General features: G+C 41.0%; 1 protein-coding gene across 1 annotated transcript in view; it reads right to left on the reverse strand.

Moving 5' to 3' along the window:
• The window catches only part of LOC113128350 (multiple PDZ domain protein-like), a 42,350-nt gene extending 28,835 nt beyond the window's left edge, over nt 1-13,515 (reverse strand). Inside the window, exons 1-19 of the mRNA XM_026303616.1 lie at nt 13,503-13,515; nt 12,593-12,759; nt 11,915-11,917; nt 11,126-11,353; nt 10,751-10,819; nt 10,458-10,580; nt 10,091-10,174; nt 9,407-9,526; nt 9,220-9,313; nt 8,767-8,858; nt 8,139-8,346; nt 7,845-7,919; nt 7,225-7,304; nt 6,896-7,042; nt 5,704-5,886; nt 5,377-5,538; nt 4,828-5,037; nt 3,689-3,856; nt 1,223-1,346 (exon numbers count right to left, since the gene is read on the reverse strand). Of these exons, the coding sequence (XP_026159401.1) occupies nt 1,223-1,346; nt 3,689-3,856; nt 4,828-5,037; nt 5,377-5,538; nt 5,704-5,886; nt 6,896-7,042; nt 7,225-7,304; nt 7,845-7,919; nt 8,139-8,346; nt 8,767-8,858; nt 9,220-9,313; nt 9,407-9,526; nt 10,091-10,174; nt 10,458-10,580; nt 10,751-10,819; nt 11,126-11,353; nt 11,915-11,917; nt 12,593-12,759; nt 13,503-13,515 (2,350 nt within the window). The remainder of the gene's footprint in view (nt 1-1,222; nt 1,347-3,688; nt 3,857-4,827; nt 5,038-5,376; nt 5,539-5,703; nt 5,887-6,895; nt 7,043-7,224; nt 7,305-7,844; nt 7,920-8,138; nt 8,347-8,766; nt 8,859-9,219; nt 9,314-9,406; nt 9,527-10,090; nt 10,175-10,457; nt 10,581-10,750; nt 10,820-11,125; nt 11,354-11,914; nt 11,918-12,592; nt 12,760-13,502) is intronic.
• Between the last annotated feature and the right edge of the window lie 1,243 nt (nt 13,516-14,758).

The following is a 14,758-nucleotide window of genomic DNA, read 5'->3' on the forward strand; positions in this document are numbered from 1 at the left end:
AATTTAAATGGTTTACACCATTCAAGAATAAGCAAATACATCGTAATAAGCTGCTTGTATTCACATGTTTCGATGAGCAAGGCAAGAAAAAAGACCTCACGTAGTCCCTCACACCTTTTCTTCTGACAACCTGCTCTACAAGCTGTAAAGATGTTACCACCAACCATTCGCTGTGCATGTCACTTCCAAAACTGGACATTAGCTCATACTTATGTAAAGGATAGAAATGTACATGGCACCTAATAATGAAGAAGAATGAGGTGAAGTAGTACAAAATAAACATTGTACTATAGTAGTATTTCTCATAAAAAACATCCATATTCAAGCCTTACAAATACGGATGGTGCCTTTTCTCTGCTTCAAATTTAAATGTACGAAACCAAAAACACAAAAAACTTGCAAACCCTCTGCATTTCCTACATTAACGTCTCAGCAAGAAGATCTATGACATTTAAAACATATGAAAACTGAAAAATGCAGTAACACACAGTCTGTAGGTTATGACCTTGATTTTCTCTACCTATGAAAATTTACATAATTTCAAAGTGTCACACACACACATAGAGACAGGTAATGTGGTGCCTTAGTGGAGCACATTTCTAGAATACAAATGACTTTTTTTTCTTATGTCTAATATGGTGCCCTTAGCTGCAAGTGTAGGAGTGCCTTGCACCCTATTGTTTGCTCCCTGTCATGTTTGAATAGCCAAACACTGGAGTCATTTTTGGAGCAGTTCAGACAATGTACTCTTTACTCAGAAGTATAAAAACTATATGTATATATATATATATATATATATATATATATATGTTTTTGGTTCCAATATTACTTCTTTAAATTTGTTCACTTTGTTTTGACCATCCATGCACTCACTACACACATTCATGTCTTCATTTCCCTAACCTAAGCATCATTCTATCCTTGACCATAAAAACCTCTTTACCCTTAAACAGTCCTTTGAACGACATTTTTCCCTAAATGTCCTCACTTTTCCAAAATGTCCTCATTCTAATGTTAGAAAACTCCAGAAAAATGACTCAGGAAGTACAAAGAAACGCACACAAACACACAGTAGACACTCCCTCAGGTACGAGGAGTGCACCATTTTACCACTGTTCTTCTGCACAGTCGCCATCAGCACCACCTATTAGTGTCATTATTGCCATGCCAGTGACATACACACACCAAGACAGCATTACCATGAGAAAGACGGAGAACATACCAAGGCTACGGTTGCCCCGGACAAGAGTGATTGTCCTCTCAAAGCTGGTGCGGGGGGGCATAGGTGGGGCTTGCTGTCTGTCATCGTCTCCCATGATGCTGAAGCGACTGCGCAGCTGGTTTTCCTAAGACAGAGACAACAGATGGTGAAGTGAGTAATAGCATGAAGATGGGGTGACAAATATAAAACAAGAGTTTGTGTCTGTGATGATCTTTAGCAATTCCTAACATGTTCATCATCTAAGTAAATGTGCTTATCAGCTGTAAACACAAAATAAAGGTGACGCTGACAGGAATGTCACTTGGAAAAGGCCATTGGATCAAAGTTTGTACAATTCATCCACTGGGGACCATGAATATTTGTACCTAATATTTGACTAAACAGGTGAAAACCTTAGCATAGTGGTGGTGCTGGAGAAAAAGTCAAAAGATCATCAGACATAAGGGTTTATCCTCTAGAAAGCATGAATATCTGTAGCAGTTTCATGACATGTCTATCCATTAGTTGTCAAGATATTTCCTCCTGAACCATGAATGTCAACATCATGATTGTACTGGAAGAAAGATGATCTCCTAAGTACAATTCCATTCAGTATGGACTGAGATTCAACCCACTGCTGATCATTGCCATCTGTTGTGATCCTGCTCTGGACTTCCTGTTGGGACCTTTTATTTTGTAGTACTGAGCAGGATCTAGTTTGTGTTCGTTCATGTTACCCTGTCTTGATTAGTTCATTGTTTTCACCTGTGCCTTGTTTTTGTCCCTCACCTTAAATACCTTGTTTCAGTCACTGCTCCTTGCCAGGTTGTCTGTTGTCTTACCTTGTCTGTTGCAAAACCTATGCTCCACGCCTTGTTTGCCTGTTTTCTCTCGCCACATCAAACTCTGCTTGTTTTTCGGACCCTTTTGATCCTGGACTGCTTTTGTTCGCTGAGTTTTAAGTTAGGTTGTTCTGGTTTCCTCTGTCACTGTGTTGTCACTGTCTTGCATGTTTGTCTAGTTCCTCTTGTGTTCAGGTTTTGTCTTGTTACCCTGTGCGTGTTAATTCCTTTGTTCATGCCTTGTCCTTCTTTTTCATGTCCATGTTTCCCCCTTGGTCTGTGAGTCCTCCTTGTGTGTGACCCAGACCCTCATGCCTTGTTTCCCTTAGTTTTCATGTTCCTGTCCCACGTTCCTGTTTTTCATGTAGTCCCGTGTGCCTTGTCTCCCTTACGCTCATGTTCCGCAACTCATGTGTTCTTGTTCATGCTTTGTCTCCTCTGTTCATGCCTGGTTTCTTTAGTGTTCATGCTCTTGCCCCACGTTCCTGTTTTCCATCATACCCGTGTGCTGTGTTTTCCTTTTGTTCCTGCCCATGTTTTACACCTATAAGTTTCCTAGCATTGTTTTTGTTAAATAAAGACTCTTTTCCTCACTCCTGTGTTTGTGTGGGTGAAGTGTGCTCCTGACCACGCCCTAGTTCATGACACCATCTCCAAATCCATACTGCTAGCATTGGTAAAAGTTGTGTTTTGTGAACATATTAACGGGGCTGCAGCAATAATTTTGTACAACTACTATTTCCCTCGGAATAGGATTTAGTGTACCCAACATGGAGCAAAGTTTTCTACTTCTAGACAAGAAATCCCCGCTGTAAGATAACTATCATCTCACCTTATGGTGTGATATAAAATGATTTCCAACAACTCATAACTCTGCAGGTTAAAGGTCTTGGTGTAAAACATGCAGAACCTTTTTAGTTCCTCAGGGCACTTCACAAATAAGGACAACAAGGAAATCTTTCACATATCATATAAGGCACAAGCAGCACTGAAGGTCTGAAGATACCTTTGCTTGTTGCATAAAAGGCTTTGATGAGCACACTGACACTTTCTCTAAGTCTGTGTGTTGTGTGCATGTGTGTGTGGTGTAACTGTATGTTAATGCCCTGTGAGCAGTTTTCACAGAGGAAATTGTTGGTAATTAGGAAAAAGGAAATACAAAAGGCTACCTTAATAGGACTGACTTGAGGCCGCAATGAAGGAACAGGTCTTTGACACTAAACACTTTCTCTCTTAATGACACAGTGATACTGATACAGGCAGTATCACTTCATTGAAACAACGGTTCCTTTAGTATCAAGCACATGTTCATCAACAAGAATCCTCTTAGATAACTCTGGAGGTATTTCCATTATATTAATGGACCAAATTAATGACAATGACAATTTTGACAATAATTCTTTTTTTTTTTTTCAATAAAACTGGCACAATAAAATCCATTAACTCTCTGCAGGATTAGCCTACCAACTTGAGAATATTTTGTGTACAAGCAACAATTTAAAGATACAGCACTCAACTCAAAATGGCAGTATCTGTGTGTTTGTCAAACACTGAGAAATGCTTCTATCAACACAAGCTAAGAAGTGAGCAGAAGGCACATACAAAACAGCTTTTCTGACTGATGAAAAGATGCATGACATACCACTGTATCGTAACGTGGCTGGAAGATGCTCTTGTCCTCAGAGTTGTAAGTGTTGGCGTTGGCCTCGGCTGCTTCAGCTAGCAGGCTGACCTGAGTGTGGCTGTCAGCATCATCGCAGGAAACCCGTGTGCTCCTCTCTGAGATGGGCGTTAAGCCGCCACACAGTTCCAGCTGAGAAAACAAAACTCCAAAGTTGAAGTGGCTGAATTTTTTTAAAAAATGGATGTGGGCTTCAAAAGTGAGTAAATTCACATTGATGCAGACAGACTAAAGAATGCATCTGTAAATTAGACACCCTCTGTTTCTCTCCCCTTCTCTTCCCAGCTGTAGTGTTGTTGGGCATTGTGTTCATCTCTCCGCTGCATTAAAAATTCAGATGTAACTGGATTCTCTGTTCCTTGTTACTAAGCCACAGTCCAAAACAAAAAGGAGAAGAAATAGTGTACTCTCAAGAAAGGAACATGTACTTGTATAGTCATCTTGCAGTTCTGTACAAATAATGTACTTTAATAGTAAATATCATTTTGATATATAGATTACCTAAAGTCAGGCACAGAAAAAGAAATCTACTTTTAAATTTATGAGCTGCATATGTTGTAGCTGATGATAATGAATCCAACAAATATCATGGTTGTGCAGATGATGATATATGCAGCATGATAATATAAATGTGACTATGGTAATAAATCTTTTCATACCATTTATACCACTGTATCCATCCCTTTCATATCTGCATAGTCTAATGAAGTATTTTATTGGCTGGATTAGACAAAAGCAGACATTCTTTATTCCTTCCATAAAACTAATAGCAATATGAAATTACATATAATGCGATAAAGGTAATTTGCAGATATTGCTCCACTTTAAGTTTCGTTTCTTTTGGTTAAGTGTTTTAGATCTTCAATATTAAACTGAATTTACTCACATGACTCATAAATATTGAAATACAGTTAGAATATTAAAATCAAGGGGTGTCCTGGTCGCCTGGGCTTAATGTGCCATCTATGAGCATGTTCCTAGTTCACTTCTTTGCAGGGCATTTATTGCATGCACCATCTCTTCCTTCTCCCCTAAATGCTAAATGTCCCCCAAAACAGTTCTAAAATAAAGTCAAATAAATTAAGGTAACTATCGTCACATACTGGCAATGGTTTGGCAACACCAATGCGGACAGGGCCATAGCCGGTGGACTTTAAGACATGCACAGCATAATCCAGGCTGGAGCCTTCCAGGTCAGTTTCGTTGACAAACATGAGTCGGTCACCCGGTAGTAGGCGCCCATCTCGATCTGCTACACCTCCAGGCACCAAGGACCGGATTACCAGAACTGTTTTAGTGGCATCTTCTGGATCCTAGTGTTAAACAAAAGGATGGACAAGACGGTTTATTAAAAATATGAATCAAAAATCTGATAGATGAAGCAAGAGCAAATGGACTGGGTGGGCTCACACAGGCACAACCAGCGGTAGGAAAATGACAGTAGGCCTACATTGTGTTGTTTACATGGCTTTAAAGCCTTAACACAGTGTCTTGATAAAGAATAGATGTGTTCTTAATCTAAATATTTAACAAGAATTCTAAATATATATTTCTATTTCTTTCTATTTCTATTTCCTGACACAGATATTATTTGACTGCAGGCTATTCCAGTCTGTTCTATTTGTAGAAAGGATCAGGGGCATGTCTCTGACCTGGTAGTCCAGGATACTGAAACCCAGTCCTGACTCGCCTTTCTCCAGCTCAACCACCTGAGCCTCTCTCTCCCACATGGCCAGAGGAGGTGACATGGGGGGTACGCCATGCTTGGTGATGTCCTCAGCTGTAGGGCAGGGAATGACACAGCCCTGGTCCAACTGGGACAAGAAAAAAAAGGACACAGAAAAGGAGATTAATAAGCAAGAGAAGAGCTTGTCAGTGGTGAGTCTCATTTCAAATCTATTTGTATAAAAACTCAAACATAGTTTATATTGTCTTTAGGTGAAAAGCTTAATCCTGCTTTCTGCAGTTTGTGCCTTCACCTTGTCATTAAACTCAGCCAGCAGCTCTTTAAGGGTGAGGCCGGCATCATCATCTTCCTCATCAGTGTCAGGAATTGAAGGGGGTACAATGCGAGAGCACACCAGGCATACATGCATCGGTAGCTCCTTCAAGATATTGACAACCTCCTTATGTGTCTCTCCAATGAGGGGGATCCCATTAACCTGCCAGAAAGATAAATGTATAGACTGAAAAGAAAAACATACACTGTGTTTTGAACATAGCTATAGAGTTAGGGAGTGGTTTGTTGTGCTTGTAGCTTTTATAAAAATGCATAAAACAAAGCCCATATTACAGATATTAGAATAGATTCACATTTATGTTGTTTAAATGACAGCACAGTACAGTATATCCAAGACTAAATCTGCCAATCAGTCTTTAAGTTTGATACTTTTAGAGATGAGCAATTAGTGGCCACAGCACATCAAGCCACAGCAGGAAGAGTTCAGCCTCAAAGCGATAACTAAACCAAGCGAGGCTCATTTAAAAACAGACATGAAAAATAGCTCTGCTGAGTTAATGTCTGAAGGAGATCAAAGGCCTGACACAGAGAGGCAGAAAAGACAATCCACTTTGTGGTGTTTTCTACATGGCAAGCTCAGCTAATGTACATTGTCCAGGAGTTCATCAGACTGCTCGTCACCATGAGTGCTAGATGTAGGTGCATGAACTTGCCTGGTGGAGGGGAAGGAGGGCAAGCTCTCCCGTAGCGTACAGGCACAAATGAAAACAGAGGTACACAAACTCACAGCCAGCTTGCTGTGACTGTTCTTTTCTGCCTTAAGGAAAAATGTTGCATACAGTATCTGAAATTATGTGGTTGCCACTTCAAGCACTAAACTATACTGTATGGTTTCAAAAAAAAAAAAAATATATATATATATATATATCTGTTGTCTTATTGTAGTGTAGTTCTTCAAAATACAGTATGCCACCCTCTCAAGGCAGGAGTTCTGAGAGACCTTCAACGAACAGGCTATCATTGCTATTTGCTTGAATAAAAGCTGTGAAAAATGAAAGAAACTATGGGACTGTGAACTGAATACAATCCACAAGGAGCCTTTTGTTAGTCATTCATTTATAACTCAAAGCTGTGTCAGAAGAAGCAGTCCCACACAGATCATATCTTCCTCAAATGCCTGAAGGATGAAAGTATCTGTATCAGTTGGTTACCTCCAATATCTGGTCTTCAGTAAAGATTTTGCCACTTTGGCCAATGGGCCCCTCAGGTAAGATGGAGCACAGATAGTGATGTCCTGCCCGAGCCTCCAGACTGATACCGAGACCACTTGTCTCACTGAAACACTCCAGCTGACACACCTGAAAAAGCAAAGTTCAGCTGTGGCAACGAAGCACAGTTTAGTTGTTTAATGTGTGCAGGCATCATAGTGTGTACACAAGTATACAAATATACTATGTAAAGTAAAATGGTAGAACAGTTACACATGAACAATACTAAAATTTCAGATTTCTTTTTTGTGCTTAGTTGCAGAGAGACACACAATAATTTCATATCGGGGTCCAACAGCATGCTGCCACCTCTTCCTCAGGTCTTCCTCTTCAGCCGGTGTCAGTTTTACACCTGTTAAATGTGCAAACATACAAAAACAATAGGTAAATATATTAAAACATCAGGTGGGGTATTTTGTAGAAGGAAGACATAACAACATAATTTTCCTTGTGGTAAAACAGGATCTCAACACTCAGACAGGCACATACACACACACACACACACACACACACACACACACACACACACACACACACACACAGGCATTCATATTCACACCCACCATCTTATGATTTCTTGGCAAACTGTTTTGTTTTCTCATTCATCTATTAAAGCCTCACAGCAATCAAGGCTTATTTGGCTGTGCTCTCTAATCAAGCCCAGTAATCCTTATCTAAATAAAGCCATATATGCAGGCAGGGTGAGAGACAAATCATCTGGACTGAGCTGAATGAGTTGGAGAACCACATGATTGCACAACACTATAAATAGACTCCAATCAAAAAGCAGGCCTCGCTGCCACACAGCTATTCCCTCAGCTCAATCAGCATATCAGACTAAGTCCCATGATCCGGTTCCAGACTGCAGTGCAGTAGGAGAAAGAGAGCTTACTGTTTCTGGAATCATGTTGTGGTCGTCTGTTGGCATATGCCGCTCGCCGGGAGATTTCACGGAGGGAGCAGATTCCTAAAGACAGGGACGCACGTTCACAGACACATGCACACAAATACATTTATTGAAAACAAAAATGTATTTGTAAAACAATTTGCCTGCATTATTTAACCAGATTATATGTATAATTGTTTACACAGGCCTATGCTATGCACCATTTGCTCAGTTGCATCAAAACTGATCCTTTCATGATTCACCTGAGCCAATACGTTCCCCTCTCCCGACACAAATCACCTGTTTCTTGAATCTTGTTGAGGCCCACTCTGTAGGGATTTCCCTCGTGGAAACTGTGGGAGTGTTGGAGGGGCTGTAGGGGAGGAACTGGGGGCAGGATATGAATCATGGCCTTCCTCAACAACCTCAGTCTGACAAGGGGGCCTGTTCTCCTCAGCACCTCCATAGCCCTCTGCTCGCTACAGCCTTGCAGACTCACCCCATCAACCTGTCAAATTTAAGGGTTGGGAAAACAGCCAGAATCAAGGTTCAGGTATTAGGGAGACAGACGCAAAGTGTTCACGGATGGAGTGGATGGTATGGAGTCATGGCAAGTGGTGGAAAATTTAATGGAAAAGTAAAAAGAAATCAATAGTAATCAAAAATAAAAATAGAGCGAGATGGCAGGAACAGGTAAAAACAAAAAATAACTAACAGATGGATGGGAATAAAGGCAGAAAATTCCCCTTTATCAGCTAAAAAAGACCCTAATTGGTGTGTATGGAACTACTACAAGTTGCAACCTGCGCAGATTTTGAGACGTTGAAATCATTAAGATTCAGCAGAGAATATATTTTAGACAAGAAGGCATTTGTCCTCAGAGAGCACAATAAAAAAAGCAATTTGTTGTGTTTTTAGTGCAACTCACAGATAAGATGATGTCTCCAATGTGGATGCGTCCATCTTGATCGACAGTGCTGCCCTTCACTATGCTCTTCACTACCACACCAGCACTGTAGACTGAGAAAAAGCAGTTAAATGAAAACTGATTAGGGATGATTCTAATAGCTGGTTGTATTTTGGATCTGGTTCCAGGTTGTTTCAATATCAAATCTGTTAACATCACTGCCAAAATGAGTGGTTTAACTCTAAGTTGGTTGACTGGGGCTGCCCTGGCACATGACCCAGCCTAGCCCGGCCCGACGTGAAGCAACGAGACCTTTGTTTAAATATTTCTCTGGTGTCAATGTTACACCAAGAACTTGTGTTATTGTTGATAACTAGGGAAAGACACTTTGTTTCCATCATTTTAGCTTGAAATTTAGCTTGCATGTTTAGCTAATATTTTCTTAGAGTGTCAAAACTCGGAAGCTGCTATTACCTGAATTTAGGTCACCTATGTAGCTAGAGATGTTAAATCCCAGGCCTCGGCTGTTTTTAGTGAACTGCACATTGAATTCGTAGTCATCACTGAGCTGGAAAAGAGCATGGAAGAACAATATTGTGTTTGTCTTTTGGGTTTAAAGAATATTGCATTTGCCTTTATTATTCTATTTTTCTTTACACACACAAAGATGCACCTTGCCATCCACGCTGTCCTGGTTGAGGGCAGGAGAAGAAAGGTGGTTATCCTCTGTTATATCCCGGGCAATGAGCAGTTTCACCTTGCTCCCAGCGTTCCGCAGCACCTGGACAAGGTGGCCATTAGTGAAAGGATGAAGTGATGGATGTGATGACAAATGAGTGAAAAATGTGCTAAAAAGAGGAGCTGCCCTGGAAAGATAACATGGCATACAGTAGATTAGACCTGCTTGTCTCAGTTGATCCCAGAGAAAAGCTCAAGGTGCTGCTCTTTTACTGAGGTACAGTGATTAACCACATACATTTTCCAAAGCAGTCTTCATCCTTAAAGTCTTTAATTTTCATAAATCTGAAAAGTCCTATTTGAAAACACTGCACTAGTCTTGCTTTTCAAGGGAAGTGGCAGCATTTCCCCCAGTGGCCAGAACAGGCAACAATCAGTGCACTCTACCCTCGGAAAAAACTGACAAGTGACACAAAGGTGAGATCATTTATTATGAAGTTTTCTGTATTTTTCATTTGTGCAAGACACGAGGCTTCAAGGATGGAGAATAACTACTAAGGCAGAGCTGCCTCTTATTTAAACACCGACTACATAAAACATTATCATTACAGGAAAAAAACACTCATCTTGCCCTTTTATAAATGCTTTTATATATATAACAACTCACCTGTGCCACCTGCTCACTGTTCATGCCAGCCAAATCTGTATCTCCAATGCGCATAATTTGATCTCCACTACGCAGGCGCTTATCCTGGAGAGCACATTAACAAAAACCTCTCAGTTTTATTCATTCATTAAATAAACTGTTTGACACAGAAGTTTTTGTTTCGCCCTTCAGTTTATGTATGCACTAAACTTCAAGCACATTAAGCTAAGATAACAGCACCTGCTGTAACCAGCTTCACACATATCTGACGAGGTCTCGATCTACTGTCTAACTCTTGGCACATAAAAAAAAAATATATTTATCAAAATATCAAACTATCCCCTTAATTTAAGGCTTGGCTGTGTGAGTTATTGGTAGGGGGAGTTACCCGTCCTGCAGCTCCTCCAGGTAGAATGGTCTTCACCATGACACCTGTGCTCCGCCCTCCTACGATCCCAAAGCCGAGCCCCTTCCCATCATTGTTCAGCTCTATCATCTCCACGTGATGCTTCTGTCAGAGGTTAGAGCAACATGGAATGAATCAGAGGCTGTTTGCTTTTTTTACTGTTAAAAAAGTGAACATAATTAGCAGGTACTGAGTGTTTTACTCCCTTGTTTATCCACATCCACAGAGACACATTTAGCTCCACACTGACACCTCATATTGTAAGAGTATGGTACCTCGTGAGCAATAGCAGACAGATTTCTCCCCATCGACATGGTGCGGGTGATTCGAGGGGGAGTGCAGTGCTAAAAAAAATAAATGTCATGTGTAAAACAAAAGCAAACCTGAAATGACATCGAACCTTTTATAATCAGCTGAAACCCTCAGATGATGTGATATACAACTGTGCCTGAGTTTTATAATGTAATATAATATTCTTAAATGTAAAATGTGACATTTCAAATAGTGATGTGTGACAGTTTACAACTAAAAGAAAAATAAATCCAATCATTCAAATTGATTCATGGGCTTGTATTCATGGACATGCTTTAAATATAAATTGCTTCATTTTATTAAACTCATCTTTCATTTATGAGGGATATTTTACACACCTGTGATTCAGCTTGAATGCAGTTGTCTGGGTAGATGTCTGAGAAAGACAGATCCTGCGAGTCCAGAGAGGAGACGCTGCCATCCCTGTTGAAGGATCTGGCAGTGCTGGGCCTTCGGTTTTCCATGGCCCATGTGTAGGAGTCACTGTGGCTCAGTGTCTTCAAGCCCAGAGCCACGCCCGGACATGGGCCACAGTTCATGGACACAGATTTGGAAACTCCCTTCGCCTGGCAGGGTTAGGGAGGAACAGATGAGACACAGAGATGGGAAGAAGAGGATAAAAGCATAGACTGCAAGTAAGAGAGACAGATTGGGTGGGTTAGAGAGTGGAAGAGATAAATGAGAGAAGGGGTGAAAGATGCAATGGAAGTGAGAAAGAAAGATTGTGAGGAAAATGAATGAGGGAGATAAAGAGATGGGGAAAGGGACTGACAGAGAAGAGGGCACATTAATTGAAGAAAGGAGATATGGAGACAGAGAAGAATGGGATAAGAGTGGGAACCTGATAGAGGGAAATAGAAAGCATAAAGGCGTTGGGAATTAAGAAAGATGTGGGAGTGAGAGCTGGGAAGGAGGGTTAATGTGTGTTAGCCAAAAAAGAAATAGAGAAAGAGGTTTAAAATTGAGCAGAGACAGAAGAGAGAGGAGAGCAGGAACACTAATATCTGAAATCAAATATAAGCACAAAACTGCTCCCTTTTCTTTGCATTTCCTGTTTCAGTGTTGAAATAGTAGCCTCAGTAGATGCTTATTTATGATTTGTATGTTTTTTCTCACAACTTTGGCACCTGCTGAAGTAGTGTTGTAGAATAAAAGACTAGAAGAATAGAAAACTACTATTATGCTGCAGTAACATGTGCTTATAATGATATAAATAAAAACCTGCATTTTTATAATAAACAAGAACCTGAACTAAAAACCGGTCAGTTTTTGCCCTGATAAAAATCCAGAACCCTTGGACCTAACTCAGCCCTGTGTATCCTGGCATGCAGAGATGCTAGATGGCTACAGGCTTCTACAGTACATTGCTAATGTAATAAAGACTGTGCGTGTGGGATTATAGGGTTTGCCTGTTACAGCACACCACAAGATGCAGTTATTGTGGCATAGTGCTAAATATCTTGATAGTGTCATAAATGTCATGCAGCAACATGTACACACACGTTTGAGGTGTAGATCAGCAGATTGTGTGTGTGAGTAAATATTGTTTGCCAGTGTATATCAGCCCGAGCCACAGCTCAAAGATGTGTGAGACACACATCAGCTCAAAGTTATAACAATGTTACACACTGTTACGCTCTCTCTCTCTCTCTCTCTCTTTCTGTCTCTCTCTTTAGTGGTAAGCTTAGGTAAGCTGATTACTCATCCGGTTTGGTTCCTGCATTCAGTATGTTGGGAATGATTCCGACTCCATCCCCACCATTCAATATACACCAAACGCCCATGCACTCTTGCTTGTGCTTTACCTTCACCCGGGGCTTCCACTGAGCTTGCTGTAAGCTGAGTATGTGATGGAACAGGGGGCTCTGCAGGACTGTTTTTAGCAGGGAGAGCTTCTCCTGTGTGGGGGCCTCTCCTCTCCCCTTCAATTTGGCTTGTAGTCTCTCCAAAGCTTCCAAGACACTCTGTGTATCTGCAGAGAGAGCGCGTGTAGCATCTGTCTGATTCAGAAACTGGATTTTGCCTCTTTGGCTTTGTGTTAACTTCAGCATGTTGTTGTTGGGTGACTCAGATTAAAATGTGCTGGAGTTTTCTCAAATCCTTATTAAAATCCAACAATTTTCTTTAGACTCTGGATTGGTGTCCTGTCTGCTTATCCACTGTGTGACAACTGTAAAAATTGTCTTTTGGAGGGCTGAATGGTTTGTCTGAGCAAATATAACCTTGATGCCTGGGTGGTTTCAAACTGGGAATTGGGGTTTATGTGTAGGCAAAACCTAAGCACAATGTTTCTTTGCCAGAGGGATTTGGTAAAACTTAAATGAAGAAAGATGAAATTAGGACTAAAGTGGAGTGTGCCAGCCATTTTGCAATAGTGAAGAGTAAAAGCAAAAAGTGTTGTGTCAGGTCATATTGCCCTTGTTTATTTAGTGGAACAGCAGCTAATGAACACAAGCCACAACTCCAGTAATTGTCTATGGCAGAAGGTTAAGACCCTGTAAACTCTTATGTGCAAAGTTTTGACTACGACCAGACTGTGAGCCCAGCACCACCTGCACATATAACTACTCCCTCCTGTCTGGCTGTTGCAGCTATGCCTGATGCCTTAATTGTAAGCCTCTGAGTATGGCAGTGGTGGGGAGTCTTACTGAGGTTACTGGAACATGTTTGGCTTTAAACAATCCTCTGCGTTTGGAAGGCACTGAATGCACTTACCCATGATTTCCATCATTGCCTGACAGACGTATTGCTGCTTTGTGGTCGTCTCAGTTAGATGTCATTATTCTCTGCTTGGCACCTGCTGCATCAATAACAACAACAAAAGAACAATAGGTTCCTGTTTAGACCTTGTCCAGTCCTTTACATTTTTATGAGTGTTTGTGGACGTCCACAGTATGTTTGTGAACTAAAAGTGTCAAGGAGACGTTTGTCCTTAAGAGATATCTCAGCACATTGTTAGGGACAATTTGTTTGTGTAATTATTTTACATCTGTTCAACAGCACCTATCATTTTACCCCTACACACCTTCTCTTTTAGGACCTTTGCCATGCTTGTTTGCAAGCGCCTTGTTTGTCAACTAATGCTCTTTAGCAGGATTTAGGTCTTCTCCAAAAGGCTTTATCAACCAGTGACGGTAATTAACAGTGACACACGGCCTCCCGACCACTCTGACATGGTGCTGCTGTGTAGCTGCAAAGCATGATACCAATGACATGATATGAGTTGAAAAATAATGGGCTGCAAAATGACATGTCTCATCTGAAATCTAATTAGGGGGCCGGTGAAAGGTACGATGTGTATCGCATCACATACCCGGCCTTCACGGCGCCTAATGAAATCTACATCTACCTGTTGATAGTGACGCGACGTTTCTTCAGAATAAAAGCACAATCTGATCAGTGATTTATAGTAATGACCCAGGCACCACACACAATAACCTGTTAATTTCTTTAAAAAATAATACTGATGTATTTGACCGACCACTGTGACGGACATGATGGGCAGCTCAGAAACGCTCGTTGCAGAAAGCCTCATCTCACCTCCATTGCAGCACCGGTGGACTATCAACAGGTCCCCACTGAAGCTTCAAGCACAGCGCGTCCGCCACCTGCACTAGTCCGTAGGGTATGTCTGCCAAGAACGACACTTTCCTGACGGGACAAGTCATTACAGCTTATTGAGAGACAGCGACATAGCAAGAAGCAGGCTGAGCGCTTTATTTTCCAGCGTTGTGACCGCAGCTTGAGAGCTCAGTGCCAGTGCGCATGTCACCCTCTGATCTTCGGGACAGAGGATAATGAAAAAGAAGAAAGGTAATCCTGTCACACAGATGAGTGGGGTACTCAGTGTCCACAATTCCCACAATTGTGAGAAATTATTATCTATTATTGTAAAAAGAGTAAAAATGAAAATGAGGATATCTTAGAAATACCAAGTTCCCATTTCAAAGTCACAATCCTTTAAATACAAC

The sequence above is a fragment of the Mastacembelus armatus genome, chromosome 1 (assembly GCF_900324485.2).
Source record: "Mastacembelus armatus chromosome 1, fMasArm1.2, whole genome shotgun sequence".
In the NCBI taxonomy this organism is placed as follows: Eukaryota; Metazoa; Chordata; class Actinopteri; order Synbranchiformes; family Mastacembelidae; genus Mastacembelus; species Mastacembelus armatus.